This window comes from Triticum aestivum, chromosome 4B (genome assembly GCF_018294505.1).
Source record: "Triticum aestivum cultivar Chinese Spring chromosome 4B, IWGSC CS RefSeq v2.1, whole genome shotgun sequence".
NCBI lineage: Eukaryota > Viridiplantae > Streptophyta > Magnoliopsida > Poales > Poaceae > Triticum > Triticum aestivum.
The window spans coordinates 414,220,607-414,235,218 of NC_057804.1; the positions used below are offsets into that span (position 1 = coordinate 414,220,607).

At 47.2% G+C, this 14,612-nt stretch overlaps 2 protein-coding genes and 1 non-coding gene across 6 annotated transcripts; 1 reads left to right on the forward strand and 2 right to left on the reverse strand.

Annotated features, from left to right (window-relative positions):
* The first annotated feature begins 710 nt into the window (after positions 1-710).
* Positions 711-4,806, forward strand: LOC123092438 (protein MALE DISCOVERER 2-like). Of its 4 annotated transcripts, none has more exons than XM_044514215.1 (6): positions 711-992; positions 1,076-1,139; positions 1,929-2,356; positions 2,439-2,629; positions 2,707-2,839; positions 3,903-4,806. In XM_044514215.1, exons 1-6 carry the CDS (start codon positions 917-919, stop codon positions 4,478-4,480), a joined length of 1,470 nt encoding a protein of 489 aa, XP_044370150.1. In that variant the 5' UTR covers positions 711-916; the 3' UTR covers positions 4,481-4,806. The 4 variants fall into 4 exon arrangements, with proteins under 4 accessions (XP_044370150.1, XP_044370152.1, XP_044370149.1 ...); XM_044514217.1 differs by having other exon boundaries at positions 711-986; XM_044514214.1 differs by having other exon boundaries at positions 713-992; positions 1,926-2,356.
* Positions 4,807-4,826: 20 nt separating this feature from the next.
* On the reverse strand, positions 4,827-4,944 carry LOC123095233 (U5 spliceosomal RNA). Its single transcript, XR_006446138.1, has one exon. It is a non-coding gene; the product is annotated as a U5 spliceosomal RNA (small nuclear RNA).
* Positions 4,945-6,362: 1,418 nt separating this feature from the next.
* Positions 6,363-10,505, reverse strand: LOC123092439 (ethylene-overproduction protein 1). The gene is made up of 4 exons (XM_044514218.1): positions 8,220-10,505; positions 7,620-7,911; positions 7,229-7,538; positions 6,363-6,896 (listed from the first exon to the last, which is right to left on the reverse strand). Exons 1-4 carry the CDS (start codon positions 10,280-10,282, stop codon positions 6,664-6,666), a joined length of 2,898 nt encoding a protein of 965 aa, XP_044370153.1. The 5' UTR covers positions 10,283-10,505; the 3' UTR covers positions 6,363-6,663.
* Between the last annotated feature and the right edge of the window lie 4,107 nt (positions 10,506-14,612).

Below are 14,612 nucleotides of genomic sequence, written 5' to 3' on the forward strand. Positions count from 1 at the left end.
CATAATATACTAGATTAGCCCTCAACTCTGTTTAAGACTCATTTAGCCCCCTCTCAAATCATGTTAAAGCTCCGCCACTTCCCTTAAGAGGGGGATAGTCCGCATTTAATAGCTATGGCACCTTTCGTTTATTTGTTTTGCTTCCAGAAACATCATCTCTTGTAAATATTGTTATATTTGTAGTTTTTCAAAGTGAAAAAGTACACTAAACAAGGACCATTGTCAGGAATCTCACAACAGTTCAACAAGGAGATTCACTTGTGAGCAATGCTTATCATGCGTAGACATTTTGAAAGTATATATCTTGTACGATACATCCTTTTGCAAGTAGACGACTTTCTAGAATGGGTGTAGTCAAAATCACACCCATACACCATCAATAAGTATTCGACGCTTAAAACCATTATAACTAGTTTTGGAATAAATATATTTTAATAGCACCACAATTTTACAAAAAACGCACTCTTATGTTTCTTGTAAAAATTCACATTCATGTGAAAAAGTAACGGCCAAAGTTGTTGAAGACGACGATTATACCCCGAAGAGGAAGGAACTCTAGGAAGTTGGTTCCACAATGATGAGCAAACTGCATTAACTTGCAATCCATACATGTGGAGAATGATTAGATCAACGAACCAAACAATTTTAAAACGAAAGAAAAAAAGAACCAACTAAAAGCTTCTTGTTGTGTGGTCGCCTTCGTGCAGCCTCCCTTTCCCTCTCCTCTCCACCACCTTCGGCTGCCACTCTCGCCGCCTCCACCGCCCTCTTCCCAACCACACCACGTGCCGTCTCTTCTCCAGCATCCCGCTCCCTGTGACCGCCGCCATCCACCTTCCGGATCAGATTTTCTCCCCTCCGACCCGCTCCACTGCGCCTCCACTGCTATTTTCTCGGCCCGTGCAGCGGTTAAGCGATGGAATGGCCGCCGCCCCACAGGCTCCTTCTTCTGTTCCTGCTTGCCTTCTCTTGGCGGCTTGGAGGAGGTGCAGGTTTAGTTCTCTCTTGCTCGAGCTTTGGATTCCTCAGAGTTGTTGGAGGTATGCATTTGGGCTTACGGCGTTGCTTGCTGCAGGGATTGGGTGCTTTGGAGTTGGAGCTGAGGAGTTGAGCAGCAATGGAGCTTCTTTTAGTCGTAGGTGAGCTCTCAGATTCTGGAACTGGTTCCTTTTCTTATGCTTGCAGGAAATGGATCGGTGTGATTTTGCTATCCAGAGTTTGTCTTTTTTTTTTAGATTGGAACTAGACAATAGGTGTTTTTAGTATTGGCCTATTACCATTAATGGGCAACAAATGCCACAAATTTAGCAGTTTGGTTGGAACCATCATCTCTTGAGCTCTGAACTAAACTGACATTAGCTATATGCATATAAGCACCGGTGATCTGGTTCCCTAGTGATTATTTTCTTCTTGTAAAACTGGAGGTCCGGTTTATTGAATTACTATTGTACTATCATTTTTTTAATAAAAAACGTTTTTGCTGCGCTTCTCTTGCATGTTTATCCACAGAGACAGTTTGCTAGGTGAAGTTCTGCAGTAGTAGCAACTTTCTACTCCCTCCGTCCCTTAATATAAGATCGTAAAGATATTATATTATAGGACGGAGGGAGTAGCATTTATGAATGCTGCCTGTGGTTATTTTAGAAAGCCTTGGATTATAGTCACGGAGAGTCAGACATTCACTAGGTTGTTCAGTGAGAGCTTTTTCTTTCTCACTGAATTTTAAACTTTAACTACTTAAGTACTTGAAAGAGAAATACGGTATTGCAGTATGTCTCTTATATTATACATAAACGATCGTGTGAATATGATAGTAAATAAATCAAGGGCAGGTGGTTTTTGTACTTCCATCATCAGAAATGGCAAATATTTATCTTGATAATAGTACATCCAAGTCGTAACTATTCCTTTTCTTGGACTTTCAGAAGATTGCTGCAGATTGGTGGTGAAAACCAAGGTGCCGGGTATCTTTTCTCACATACACAAGCTCCAACATCAGGACCAGTGTCTGCTCCATCACCCTCAGCATTCATATCATCACCACCAGAAGGTGCACCATCACCATTTTATTCACGACCGACACCACAGCGATCCCCTTTACGCCATGATCCATCAATATTCCCTCCACATCCGCTTAAGTTTAAGCCTGCAGCTGGGGGAGCTGGGCATGATCATTCGGTTCAAACTCCATCTCATAAGCATTCCTGGACAACCTATGGTTTAGTTGCAGCAGGGGTTGCTGCTTTCCTTATCATATCAGCAGCTGGTGCTCTGTACTGCCGAGCTAAAAAAGTGGGGACTGTGAAACCTTGGGTGACAGGGCTTAGCGGACAATTGCAAAAAGCTTTTGTAACAGGTATGCTTTGTTTGTACTTTAACATGTGTGTATCTAGGAGTTTGTTTTGATGTCACATCACAATTTAATCGTATATTTATAGGTGTACCTGCACTGAAAAGATCAGAGCTGGAATCAGCGAGCGAGGATTTCAGCAATATAATCGGTTCCACATCTAGCTGCATGATGTACAAGGGAACTTTATCGAGTGGAGTTGAAATTGCAGTTGCGTCGAGTTTGGTAACGTCTGCAAAGGATTGGTCCAAAGAATGTGAATCACAGTACAGGAAAAAGGTACTATTCAGAGTCCTGCCGCTTGTATAAATGTACACTGCTTAGCTTATGTTTGATTCCAATGGTTATGTTTTCAGATCACAACTTTGTCCAAAGTAAACCACAGGAATTTTATGAACTTGCTTGGCTACTGTGAGGAAGGGTATCCTTTTACCAGAGCCATGGTATTTGAATACGCTCCGAATGGGACGCTTTTTGAGTATCTGCATGGTGAGTGTATTCTTAGTTTCTTACCATGATTTTATTTTTTTCCCCTTTTCACAAATCTGTTCGCTTCACCCTGTAACTACAGAAATCCTTTTATGTGAACATTTGTTAACAACGGTGTAAATCATGATCCCGCAAAACCTTACATAAAAGTTTCTCCAACAAATGAACTATCCATACCTGTTCAGCAAGCAGATTCCAACTGATAAGGATCCCTATGTTTCCCTTATGAATTAGGAGTATCATATAAAATAAAAAAATAAAAGGGAGAATAAAGAGATATCATTTCCTAAAAAGATGAGAAGAAAGAGAAAAAGGAGTGTGGTCTTTTTCAAAGTCAAAGCGCTTGGCAATCATCTTTAACCAGTGATGTGCTTCATATAATTTCACACATTATTGAACAACTCGATTTTAACAAAGCTTCCGTGATTTCTAAATAACTTTTTAGACCTCCTTCCCCTAGAACCATACTCGAGAGTTTCCTGCCTCATATGGCTCAGAATTTGCTACTTATTTTAGGGGCATAATTTGGTTTCTTAATTTCCCCTGTCTTAACTGAATTTGATCTCTCGAAAATCAAGCACCTCTTGTTAGTTCAGAAGATATGAGTATGTGCGTATCAACTACATAAGTTTTTTTTTGAAATGGAGGTCGAACCCCCAGCCGTCAACTACATAAGTTGGAGAGACGTGATTCAGGACCATGGTTCAGCCGAACCTATGGTCTATGCCGTACGATTTAACATCCTACTACATGTGGGTCTGTGACATGCATGCCAACTGCATTTTTTAATTAACCATGCATGGATCCTCATGAATAGACATGCATGTCAACTATATTTTTTAATCAACCATATATGGATCCTAATGGACGTCTAGAAATCAATGGTGTCGAGCGTAGGTTCGGCTGAACCATGGTTCTGTAAAACATTTTCGCATAAGTTGTATCTATTACAAAAGAGACAGCTAGTTTGTTCCTATTAGTACTGTACTTCTTAACTGTCAGTCAGTGAGTGTATAAACATTATATTTTGACAATGGATCATCCTCGTCAATCCATGTTGCAGTGAGAGAAGCCGAGAAGCTGGACTGGGTGACGCGGCTGAGGATATGCATGGGGATCGCCTACTGCCTGGAGCACATGCACCAGCTGAACCCACCCGTGGTGCCGAGGAGCTTGGACTCGACGACCATATACCTCACCGACGATTTCGCCGCGAAGGTCTCAGACCTCGAATTCCCAGACGACGGCGCCAAGGGATCATCACCTCGTTCAGCCACATCAGACCTGGAAACCGCGGTGCACAGATACGGCGTGGTGCTGCTGGAGATACTGACGGGGAGGGTGGCCTGCTCCGGCGAGGACGGGCCGCTGGAGCTGTGGGCGTCCCGCTACCTGGACGGCGAGATGCGGCTGGCGGAGCTGATCGACCCCAGCATCGGCTCCTTCTCCGAGGAGGCCGCGCGCGCGCTGTGCGAGGTGGCGAGGTCCTGCGTCGACCCGGACCCGAAGAGGAGGCCGGCGATGGCGGAGGTGGCGGCCCGGCTGAGGGAGATCACGGCGCTGGGACCCGACAGGGCCACCCCCAAGGTGTCGCCGCTGTGGTGGGCTGAGCTTGAGATCATGTCTTCTTCTGACAGCTGAAGTTGTTACTGAAAAAAAGTTGTTTGGTTTGTACTACTGTATTTGGTTTGGTTGCTGCTGCTGATCTTGCTTGTGGAAGTGGTAGCCAGGTAGAGAGTGTTTGAAGTTTGCTTCAGGATTGCAAAAGGTCAGTTGTGGGTGCTCCGTGCCTGTAAAGAAGAGGGAGCTGCACTACAGTTCTCATAATTCTACGCAAAATTCATGAGGCCAATTTCCAGCATGAACCATGTTGTCCAGCCCCAAACAAAGGGAACATTTTTTTTTTATGAACACTCAATGCTAATCGTACCAATTTGTAGCATGGACTGAAGGCAACAGTTTAAACATTTGGGATCCACATTGTAGGACCTTCTCACAAGGAGAAGCAACCCTCAAAAAATTGGTGTATGCTTCTTGGTGTGGCGAGCCCACGGTATTCTTTAGTAAAAGGCGAAAGAAGTTCGCTATGTGCTCACCACACAGCTGCGTGAGCTCAACTGCTAGTCCAGAGAGCTCTTTTAAAGAGGCCCAGGTGGGACGACTCTCTAGCGCCTAGCGGTGTGGGACTAAATAGGGACCTCCTATTGGGCGCCTTCAGCGCCGCACAAGGGAAGTGGCGCCCGCAGCAGCGGCTTCACGGGCCGGCCCACGATCGCAGAAGCTACTAGTGAATATTAACAGCGAGAAATATTTTAAGAATAGAAATGTATACGCGCTATTTATTGCGTATTACACTGTAGCATTTGTTTTTTCTAGTTATTTGAAAATATGTTCACATATTACAGTTGACGTTCATGAGCATGCAAAAAAGGTTCACATATTCAAAACATAGTTCACGAATTCAAAAAAAGTTCATCGATCTTAAAAAAAAATCATCGAATTTGGAAAAAAGTTCATCAAATTTGGAAAAAGTTCATCTAAATTGAACAAAGTTCATCGATTTTGGAAAAAAGTTCATTGATTTTGAAAAAGGTTCATCAGTTTGAGAAAAAGTTCATGAGTTTTCAGTTCATGGATTTAGATAAGAAGTTCATCTATTTGAAGAAAAAAGTGCACCGAAATTGAAAAAAGCTTGTCAAATTTCAAAAAAGTTCGTCGGATTTCAAAAAAAGTTTGTTTATTCGGGAAAAAGTTCATTGATTTTCAAAAAGAGTTCACGAATTTAAATAAAAAGTTCACGGATTTCAAAAAAACACGCAATAAAAAAACAAAAAAAAGATGAGAATAAAAAGAAAAAGGAATAAACCGAAGTATATAGAACGAAATAAAAGAAGTAAAATGAACAATCCTTTCACCAGCGAGTGGATTGCGTGGTTTCTACAGCCGAGCGCTCCCAACGAATAGGTTGCGAGTTCGAACTCCCTTGGCAGCACTCTTTTTTGACGTTTACAAAACAGGAAGGAAAAATATAGAAACTGCTGCAGGCGCCCATTTGCAAGTTGCACTGTAACGGGCGCCCATTTGCAAATTGCACTGTAATGCAGCGCTAAATAGGAATGCCGACTAAATAAGCCAGAATAAGAAAAGCCAGAAAACTGTGTCTTTGGGAATGGAACAGATTGGTGGCCTGAGCTGGGTGGGGAGCACGCAGACGAAGCAATAATACTAGACCCTCCGAACGAAGTGGCCGGCGACAACCAAGCAAGCAAATCGTATTGGCTGGGTCGTGGAAAAGCACAACTCTTTATGCACAGATCGTGCCTCCGAATAACACGCCACCAACAGGCAAGGCAAATACTATATAAATAAAACCCAAAAAAAATGGGAGGAAAAAGAAGGAGAAAGCATGAGCATGCATTGCCGGCTGCTCTGATTGAAGGGCAGCCTGTTCTGTTCTGTTCTGTTGTGTTGTGTCGCAGCCCTCTTCCTCTCTTTTCATTCAGCTCTCATCAGACCAACCCAGTTCCCTGGAGCCCCCTTGTCTTGCTGATGTATACAGTACTGTACATACGAAAAATGATGCCATTTACACGCTTTGCTATTCTTACATTTTTGTTACACCAAGCTCTCTCATCAACCTCCTGTACGTTACACGCAGAGCTCCACCCACCTTTGCCTTCGTATGCTTTGTTTACACCCATCGGTCCGTCCGTGCTCTCTTCTGCTCGCCTCGCTCTGCATTCTTCTCTCCTTGCTGCGGAAGGGAAGGGCCCAAAATCGTTTCATCATTCAGCTAGCTGATCATCGACGATGGTGGTCGCAGGCTAGCTCTCCGATTGCTCAGCCTTGGCGGAAGCCTTGTTGTAGAGCTCCAGGGTGTCTCCGTGCTCCGGGTCCATGCACAGGGCCGCCTCGCAGTCGCGCAGGGTGCTCGCGCTGTCGCCCATGGACTCCTGGAAGGCCGCGCGGAGGTGGAGCAGCTGGAGGTCCGGCTTGAAAGCCAGCGCTTGCGTCAGCTCCCCGATCGCCTCTTCCTCCTTGTTCTCGTCCATCAGAACTGCGGGATCACAACAAACATGTTATCAAGCCATTGAAAAATTCTTCAGACTTCAGCTCCGAATTTCTCTATCGGAAAAAGTAGCTATGATTTACTTTTTGACAATCCATTATCGTCTCCAGACAACGTTAATGGAACCTTAAGATAGCTATGAATTCCGCGTGTTGTTCTAAACCTAACAGAATGCAATGCTTCAAAATATTGTTTAGCATTTGGTGTTGAAAGTTGACACTGCTGTAAAGTTTGTGCACATTAGAATAGCGCAAAGCCATCAAGAAGATTCATAGTGCCAGCCATCATATGCTCATTTCAGTTCAGTTCAGTGGACTCACCAGCTGCTCTGTATCTGTAAGGGTAGGTCCTGGTTGGATCCAACAATGTCGCCATATTGAGATCACTTTTCGCAGCGTCCCGCTCGGCATATTCCGACCGTTTCTCATACGCCGAAGCGCTGTTTTTGGCAATCTTTAGGAGCGATGTCATCTCATCAAATGCAGCCTTCTTCCTGTTCTTCAAGAAATGGACCCGAGCCAGACCCTGGTGTGCCCGTGTATGCTTGATGCTCAGTGCTATACTGTAGCACTCAGTTGCCTCATCCAGCAAATCGCAGTCCACATATATGCTCCCCATATTGTTATATGCCTGGAGGGTGTCAGTGAGCTATTAGCACAAATGATGAACACTTGTCGTGGAAAATGAGAAGCGGCGATGGATGATTCTTACTTGCCCCTTCCGTAGGTTGTCAGATGCGCAACTGTTAGCATGCTCTAGAAGCTGAACAACAGAAAGCGCAGGTTCGACATCAAGGCTAGAGTCTCCTAGAGCATAAGCCTTTAGGAAAAATGCTTCGAATGATCTTTGGAGACTGAGTGATTGCTCGGCCTTCTCAAGTGCTTCCTCGCGATGCCCGGTGTCGTATAAGATCCATCCTTCGTATACAAGTCTCTCATGGTCATGAATAGAACTGTTCCGTGCTAATCGCAAGCTACGCATAGCAGCCTTCTGACAATTTAGCCTTCAATGCATGTGGAAGACAGGAAATATGTTAAGCTTATGAACTTTAGAAACTACTCCAAGATAGGCAGATAGCATACTAGACAGTATTAGAAACTGTTGTCGTTTTGGTGAATTTGTTTCTAAGTCTGACTAAAATTCCTGCTCTTATGTGTAAAGTAAAGCACTCGGCTATGAAGATCTAGACAGCATAAACTTGATACACGTAATTATGGAATGAAAGGACTTGATGGGATGTTCTTGCTCAAATTAAGACAATGTAAACTTGTGGAGAGAATTAGCAATTCACAAGTTGGATGCACTGCTCACCTTAACAGGAGTAGCGACTGCCGGAACCGCAAGCTGCTGTTCCCGGGTTCCCTGGCGAGCATCTGCTGGACAACTGCGAGAGAGCCGATGTCGTCAACCCCTGACCACCGGTCGTAGAGCTGCATCCAACAATCCGCCATGTCCCGCTGCTGCAGTTGCCCTCGGAGGAGCTCGATCAGCTGCTCCCCGTGCATTTTACCATGGAACATCATGTAGGTCGGATCCAGCGTCAAGATCGCCCTGACATCCCTCACGGCAGCCTCGAAGTCCCCGGCCACAAGGTAGAACCACGCCCGGAGCTCGAGGCAGTCGGTCGCCATCCTGAAGCTGAGCACCTTGTCGATCTCTTCCAGCGCACGCTCCATCTTGTCCTCCTCCAGCAAGGCGGCGGCACGGTACTTGTACGGGTAAGTCAGCGTCGGGTCGAGCTGCGTCGCCGTCCGGAGATCAGCCATCTTCTCCTTCCCCACGCAGTACACGGCGCGTTCTTGGTACATCCACCCGGCAGGATCGTAGTCCGTGACCACCCTGTTCATCAGCTTGTAGGCCATGTACTTGTGGCCGCACTTGAACTTGGCGCGCGCTACTCCGGCCAGCGAGTACACATGGCCTTCCGCGACGGCCTCCTCGAACCACTCCTGCGCGTCTTTGAACTCGCCGCGCTCCAGCATGACGCACCCGAGCTGGTGCAGTGCCAACTGTTTGTGCCATGGCAACTCGGCGCATTCCCATAGCCGCTCCAGGAGCATCACCGTGGTGTTGGACCTCATGTCCTCCTCCATGGCGACGTACGAGAGGAAGTAGTAGAGCGCGAAGGACGCGTTCCCGGCGGCGTCGAGGCGCTCCCTGCCCTCCGGGCTGCAGAGCAGACGCGCCACCTCGGGGTTGGACAGCGACTTGGGGAGCTCCCGCAGGAAGGCCTGGAGGCAGGTGGCGACGAGGAGATGGGCGGCCTCCTCGAGGCCGAGGTCGATGAGGGAGAGGGCTTCGTCCACGCCGCGCACCATGGAGGCGAGCTTGTTGTCGCAGGCGACCTTGAGGCCATCGCAGCAGAACTTGTTGGCGAAGGCGAGGAGCTCGAGGATGGTGTCCGGAGGGAAGTCGTCGAGGCGGCCGTGCCGGCTGTAGGCGGCGACGGCGCGCATGCCACGCGCCGAGATGCCGTCGCGGCTGAAGTCAATGTGGTCGCGGCGCGCCTCGGCGAACCCGCCGTAGAGGAGCGTGTTGAGCGGCTTCGCTAGCGCGGCGATGCAGGAACGCTCGCACGCCACCTCCTCCTGGCCGATGACGAACCACAAGTCATTGGTCTCATCATCATCATCTTCTTCCTCGCTCTCATCAAAGGCGATCGATGCGTTGCGCCTCAAAATTGTGTCGCGCCTCAAGCGCGGAGGGCGTGGGGGAGGAGGTGGAGTGCGGCGGCAGGGGCAGACGGGATCCACGCCGGAGGACTCCATGGCGAAGACCGCGGAGCGGGGGCACTCGAGGAGCGGGGTCGTCGGGCCGCAGGGATCGAGAGGCGGCGGCATCGGGTCGAACTCGTCCTCCCGGCGCTCGTGCCGAAGCCAGGCGGCGAGCACGACGCGGCGGTGCGAGTCGGTGGCGTGGACGCGCGCGGCACGGAGCGCTCGGCGCAGCAGCCGGGGGTCCCCCAGCCCGTGGAACAGCGCGTGCTGCTCCAGGTACACATCGCAGAGGTCGTCGCCTTTCCTGTCGGCCGACGACATCCGCCGGAACGACGCGGCGAGCGCCGAGACGTGGTCAACGGGGCGAAGGCACGCGTCAAGCGCCGGCTCGAGCGCGGCGGCCGCCGGGAGGCCGCAGGGTAGGGTCGAGTCGGAAGAGAAGGCCCCCGAAGTGGCGGGCGCGTGCGGGTAGCAGAGCGACGCGGACATCAGAGAGGGGCTGCGCGGCGGCGGCAGCGGTAGCAGCTTGGCCCCGCCCCCTCCATCCCCGGAGCCGCCGGACGTGGAGGCGGCCGAGTTGAAGGGGTAGATTTGCGCGGCCTTGCACCCCTCGATCAGCTTGAGGCTCCGTATGGTGGTCAAGAAGTTGTTGGTCATAATGCCGCGCCGCGCCTCGCTCCTCCTGTGGCTGCCGGGTTATTAGACGGCGGCGATCATGTCAGAATGGGGGTGGGGGGATTTTCGGCGGAACGGCCGGAGCGCGCCTCGCCTCCGCCCTTCCGCGCGGCCGCGCCTTCCCGCCGTGCGCTTGCGGGTCGCGCTGTGCCTACGGTTGGTTGGTTAATGCCGCTGGTTTGGGAGGGCGGCGGGGGAGGGAGGATCGATCGGGTCGGGTCGGGTGCGGAGGAGGGGAGGGCCGGGGATGAAGCGGAGGGGCGCGCAAGTCGGGTGCCTTTCCCGCTGTCACCACCGTCCGCTGCGCTGCACGAACAAAACAAAATTGGACCTTCCCGTTTAATTTTTCTCCGACCCATGCTTTGTTTGAAATGTTCTACTGTACTATTCTTCTTCACAAACAGTGGATGTTTTGTTATTAGTGCACAGTTTGTGATTATTGTGCTGTGTTAGTGTTATTTATTTAGGGCTGTTGACTGGTGTGATTTTTTGGTTCCATTGTTTCCTTTGGAAAGACAGTAGGTGATTTTTTGAAAGGCAAAATTGTATATTAAAGTCGACCAGCCCTTACAAGGCCATTAAAAAAAAAACTGATATTACACACCCTTCCTTGATGAATTAATGTTTGTGTTCTTCCTGCAGTCACCTACAGCGTGTCGTGCATGCAGCTCGGTGCCACCTCTGAACCTCCGAAACGCCGTCGCAACTGGGAAAATATTGTCGATGTAGCATCTTGAAACTCGCTGGTCAGAGCCCAAAAAAAATGTTGACAACAATGCTCTAGAAACATATAACCACCCCTGAAGAAGAAGGCGGTGAAGAGGATGGAAGACAACTCCAGATCTGATCTGACAGATTGGGGGAGACAAAACCTCATAGGGCTCCCTTGACAACACCAATGTTGGTCGAATGTCGTCGGTCAAAGAATGAGCCGAAGGATTGTGTCCTCTCGGCTAGGAAAGTGTTTGACCCCCAAATGCAAGGGTTTGTAGAAAGCAACAGTTTCTCTGAAAGTGGATGACCTTAAAATTTATCGAACCATTGAGTTTGCTAAGCATGGTCCGTAATTCTAATAGAAAAAGGAGACTTCTCAATATAAGCACTAGGCACAACAAAAATAACAATGTAAGCTATCATTTCAGTATCAGCAATAATAGGTTCTTCACAAAAAAAAATTTAATGGGTGGATGATATTTAAACCACTTCTCTTTAGGAAGAGCAACATGAGCAGCAAAGAATTCACAGAAGGTAGCTACTATCTCAGAATCAAGTCCAGATTTTGCACTAAGATCATGAAAAACATTTGTTTCTACAAAAGACTTAACACAATCATATTCAAGATTTATACCAGTTCTTTATCTTTGTCGACCTCAAAATTTTCAGAGTTGCGTTTAATTCTTTCAATAAGATCTCATTTGAATTCAATACTTCTTTTTAAGAAAGAATGAGCAGACGAAGAATCAAGCATTTCTTTATCATAAGATAAAGCATAGCATAAAAGTTTTGAACAATCATATATTTCGAGAGCTCATAATTGGGCATTGAGCATTAAGTCTTTAGCCTCCCCAAGTTTGAGCGATACTTTTTCCTTCACGTGGCCACAAATTATAGATAAAATTTCGATCACGATGAACCAAGTGCGTAGGGTAAATTTTTTGATGGAATTCCAGCTTCAGTTGGTTCCAGCCCCCTGAATCAGAATCATCCAATAACCTATACCATGGCAATGTTTTTCCTCCAAAGATAAAGGGAATAATTTATTTTTTAGCGTTATCCCTTGCAAGCTTAAATAATCCACATAGTTCATCTATAAAATTAAGTGCATATCAAGATGTTTTGTTTCATCTCCCACATAAGGATTAGCTTACAATCTTTGTATAATACCAAGAAGAATCTCATAATAAATATTTTCAGTAGGTGGAGGCTCCTCTCTTATCAATTGTTCTTGGGGTGAAGATACCTTAAGCAATCCTCTCAAAGGATTATCTTCCATAGTAACAAGTGTTGAAAAATTTAGCACGTACAATAAATGTTTTCTTACCAAATTCTACTTACCAAGAGCGCTACAATCTCCGACAATGTCACAAGAAAAGAGTCTTGGTGATTCACAAGTATAGGGAATCAATCGTAGTCCTTTCAATAAGTAAGGGCGTCGAACCCAAGAAGGAGTAGAAGGAATTGGTAAGCGGTTTTCAGCAAGGTATTCTCTCCAAGTGTTGTATACTTTTATAGAAAGATAATTGGTAGCAATTGACAAGTAACAAAAGTAGTAAGGTGCAGCAAGGTGGCCCAATCCTTATTATTGCTAAGGACAAGCCAAAAATACTTCTTATAGTGATGAAAGCATTCTCGAGGACACACGGGAATTCATCTAGTTACTTTCACCACGACTCATTGACTCGTGTTCATTGTTTTGATAAGTTATTATGTGGGTGGACCGGAACTAAGGTGTTGTTCTTACTCGAACAAATAACCTACTTATGATCACCTTCTCTCAAGTATCCATAAATACAAGAGAATAATTAAGATACATCTAACCATGGCATTAAACAAAAGGATCCAAAACAGCCACTTACGGAACATCTCATTAACTGGGGTTCAGGTTTTCGTCACTCCCGCAACCCATCATCTACAAACTAATCCCACAATGCCTTCCCCTAGGCCCAAACATGGTGAAGTGTCATGTAGTCGACGTTCACACGACACCACTAGAGGAAGAACAATATAACATATCATCAAAACATTGAACCAAAACTTACCCCACATGCTTATTTATAACAAGACTTCTCCCATGTCCTCAAGAACAAAGGAAAATACTCACAAAGCATAATTGTGTTCATGACCAGAGGATATAAACATGTAATTAACAATTTGAACATATAATCTTCCACCAAGTAAACCAACTAGCATCAACTACGAGGTGTAATCAACACTACTAGCACCCCCAGGTACCAATCTGAGGTTTGAAACAAAGATTGAATACAAGAGATGAATGATGTCTACTACACAACCTTCTTCTTGTAGACGTTGTTGGGCCTCCAAGTGCAGAGGTTTGTAGGACAGTAGCAAATTTCCCTTAAGTGGATGACCTAAGGTTTATCAATCTGTGGGAGGCATAGGATGAAGATGGTCTCTCTCAAACAACCCTGGAACCAAATAACAAAGAGTCTCTTGTGTCCCCAACACACCCAATACAATGGTAAATTATATAGGTGCACTAGTTCGGCGAAGAGATGGTGATACAAGTATAATATGGATGGTAGATATAGTGTAAGGGCATATTTATACCTAAGGTGTTTTGGTGATTGATGACAATGCTTTTGCGGACTAATCGTGTGCCTTGAGTTTCTCAGACGCTTCATCGCTAGGCACAAGACGGTTCGTTGCCCCTCGAAGATTATTAAAGACGGAGTTGTTCTACGTTTATTTTTGGTGGATTTGAATCGTAGGAGAGCCGTACTATTAAGAGGCGGTCCGCGTCGGAAAGGTTCGGGTGGAATCATCACATACACGTTTCCTTCATTATCTCCACCTTTCCCTTGCACTTTGGAGCATCCCCCGTCTATCCTCTATGCGTTTGTCCTGGCTGATGCTGCTGAGCTTGCGGTAGTACTGCTCCATGGAGCGGTAGTACCACAGGCACCTGCGGTAGTACCATGCCACGACATGGTAGTACCGCGGGAGCCCACGGTAGTACCGCTCCTCTGGAGCTGTAGTACCGTGGCTCCTAGGCCAAGTGCCGCTGCTTCGCGGTAGTAGGGGCGGATGTAATTTTTTACATCCGTGCCTCCGCGGTAGTACCGCACCTCATGCGCGGTAGTACCGCGCTCGGCCTGCCAAGTGCCGCTGCTTCGCGGTAGTAGGGGCGGATGTAATTTTTTACATCCGCGCCTCCGCGGTAGTACCGCAGTCCTTGCGCGGTAGTACCGCGCGTGGCCTATTTCAGCTGTCATGCGGTAGTACCGCTCCCCAGCGGTAGTACCGTGTTGGACTGTTGCACTGTTTCTTTTCCAGCGGAAGTAGGCACGGATGTATTTTTATTCATCCGCGCCCTTCGTAGGCTAGGACTTTCCTGCCTTGCGGTAGTACCGCAAGGGGGAGCGGTAGTACCACGCTCGCGGAAGTACTGCTCTTAGTCAGGCATATTCTAGTCTCTGCTGCTACCGCGGAACTATCGTGGTCCCTCACAGTAGTACCGCGTGGCCTTGCGGTAGTACCGCGTTCCTGGAGTGGTAGTACCGCATGTCGCAGGCTGGATATGTGGATAATGGTTGGATCTTTTCCATAGCTATAAAAGGGGTGTCTCCTACCT

What these genes read in the sequence shown, in the direction of transcription:
- LOC123092439 (XM_044514218.1), bottom strand. Translation starts at nt 10,282, where the DNA reads ATGACCAACAACTTCTTGACCACCATACGGAGCCTCAAGCTGATCGAG. An exon ending in CAGTCGCTACTCCTGTTAAG is followed by an intron (nt 7,912 to 8,219) that starts GTGAGCAGTGCA and finishes CATGCATTGAAG; the next exon opens with GCTAAATTGTCAGAAGGCTG. An exon ending in TTACAGATACAGAGCAGCTG is followed by an intron (nt 6,897 to 7,228) that starts GTGAGTCCACTG and finishes GTGATCCCGCAG; the next exon opens with TTCTGATGGACGAGAACAAG.
- LOC123092438 (XM_044514214.1), top strand. Translation starts at nt 917, where the DNA reads ATGGAATGGCCGCCGCCCCACAGGCTCCTTCTTCTGTTCCTGCTTGCC. An exon ending in AATCACAGTACAGGAAAAAG is followed by an intron (nt 2,630 to 2,706) that starts GTACTATTCAGA and finishes TTATGTTTTCAG; the next exon opens with ATCACAACTTTGTCCAAAGT. An exon ending in GCTTTTTGAGTATCTGCATG is followed by an intron (nt 2,840 to 3,902) that starts GTGAGTGTATTC and finishes TCCATGTTGCAG; the next exon opens with TGAGAGAAGCCGAGAAGCTG.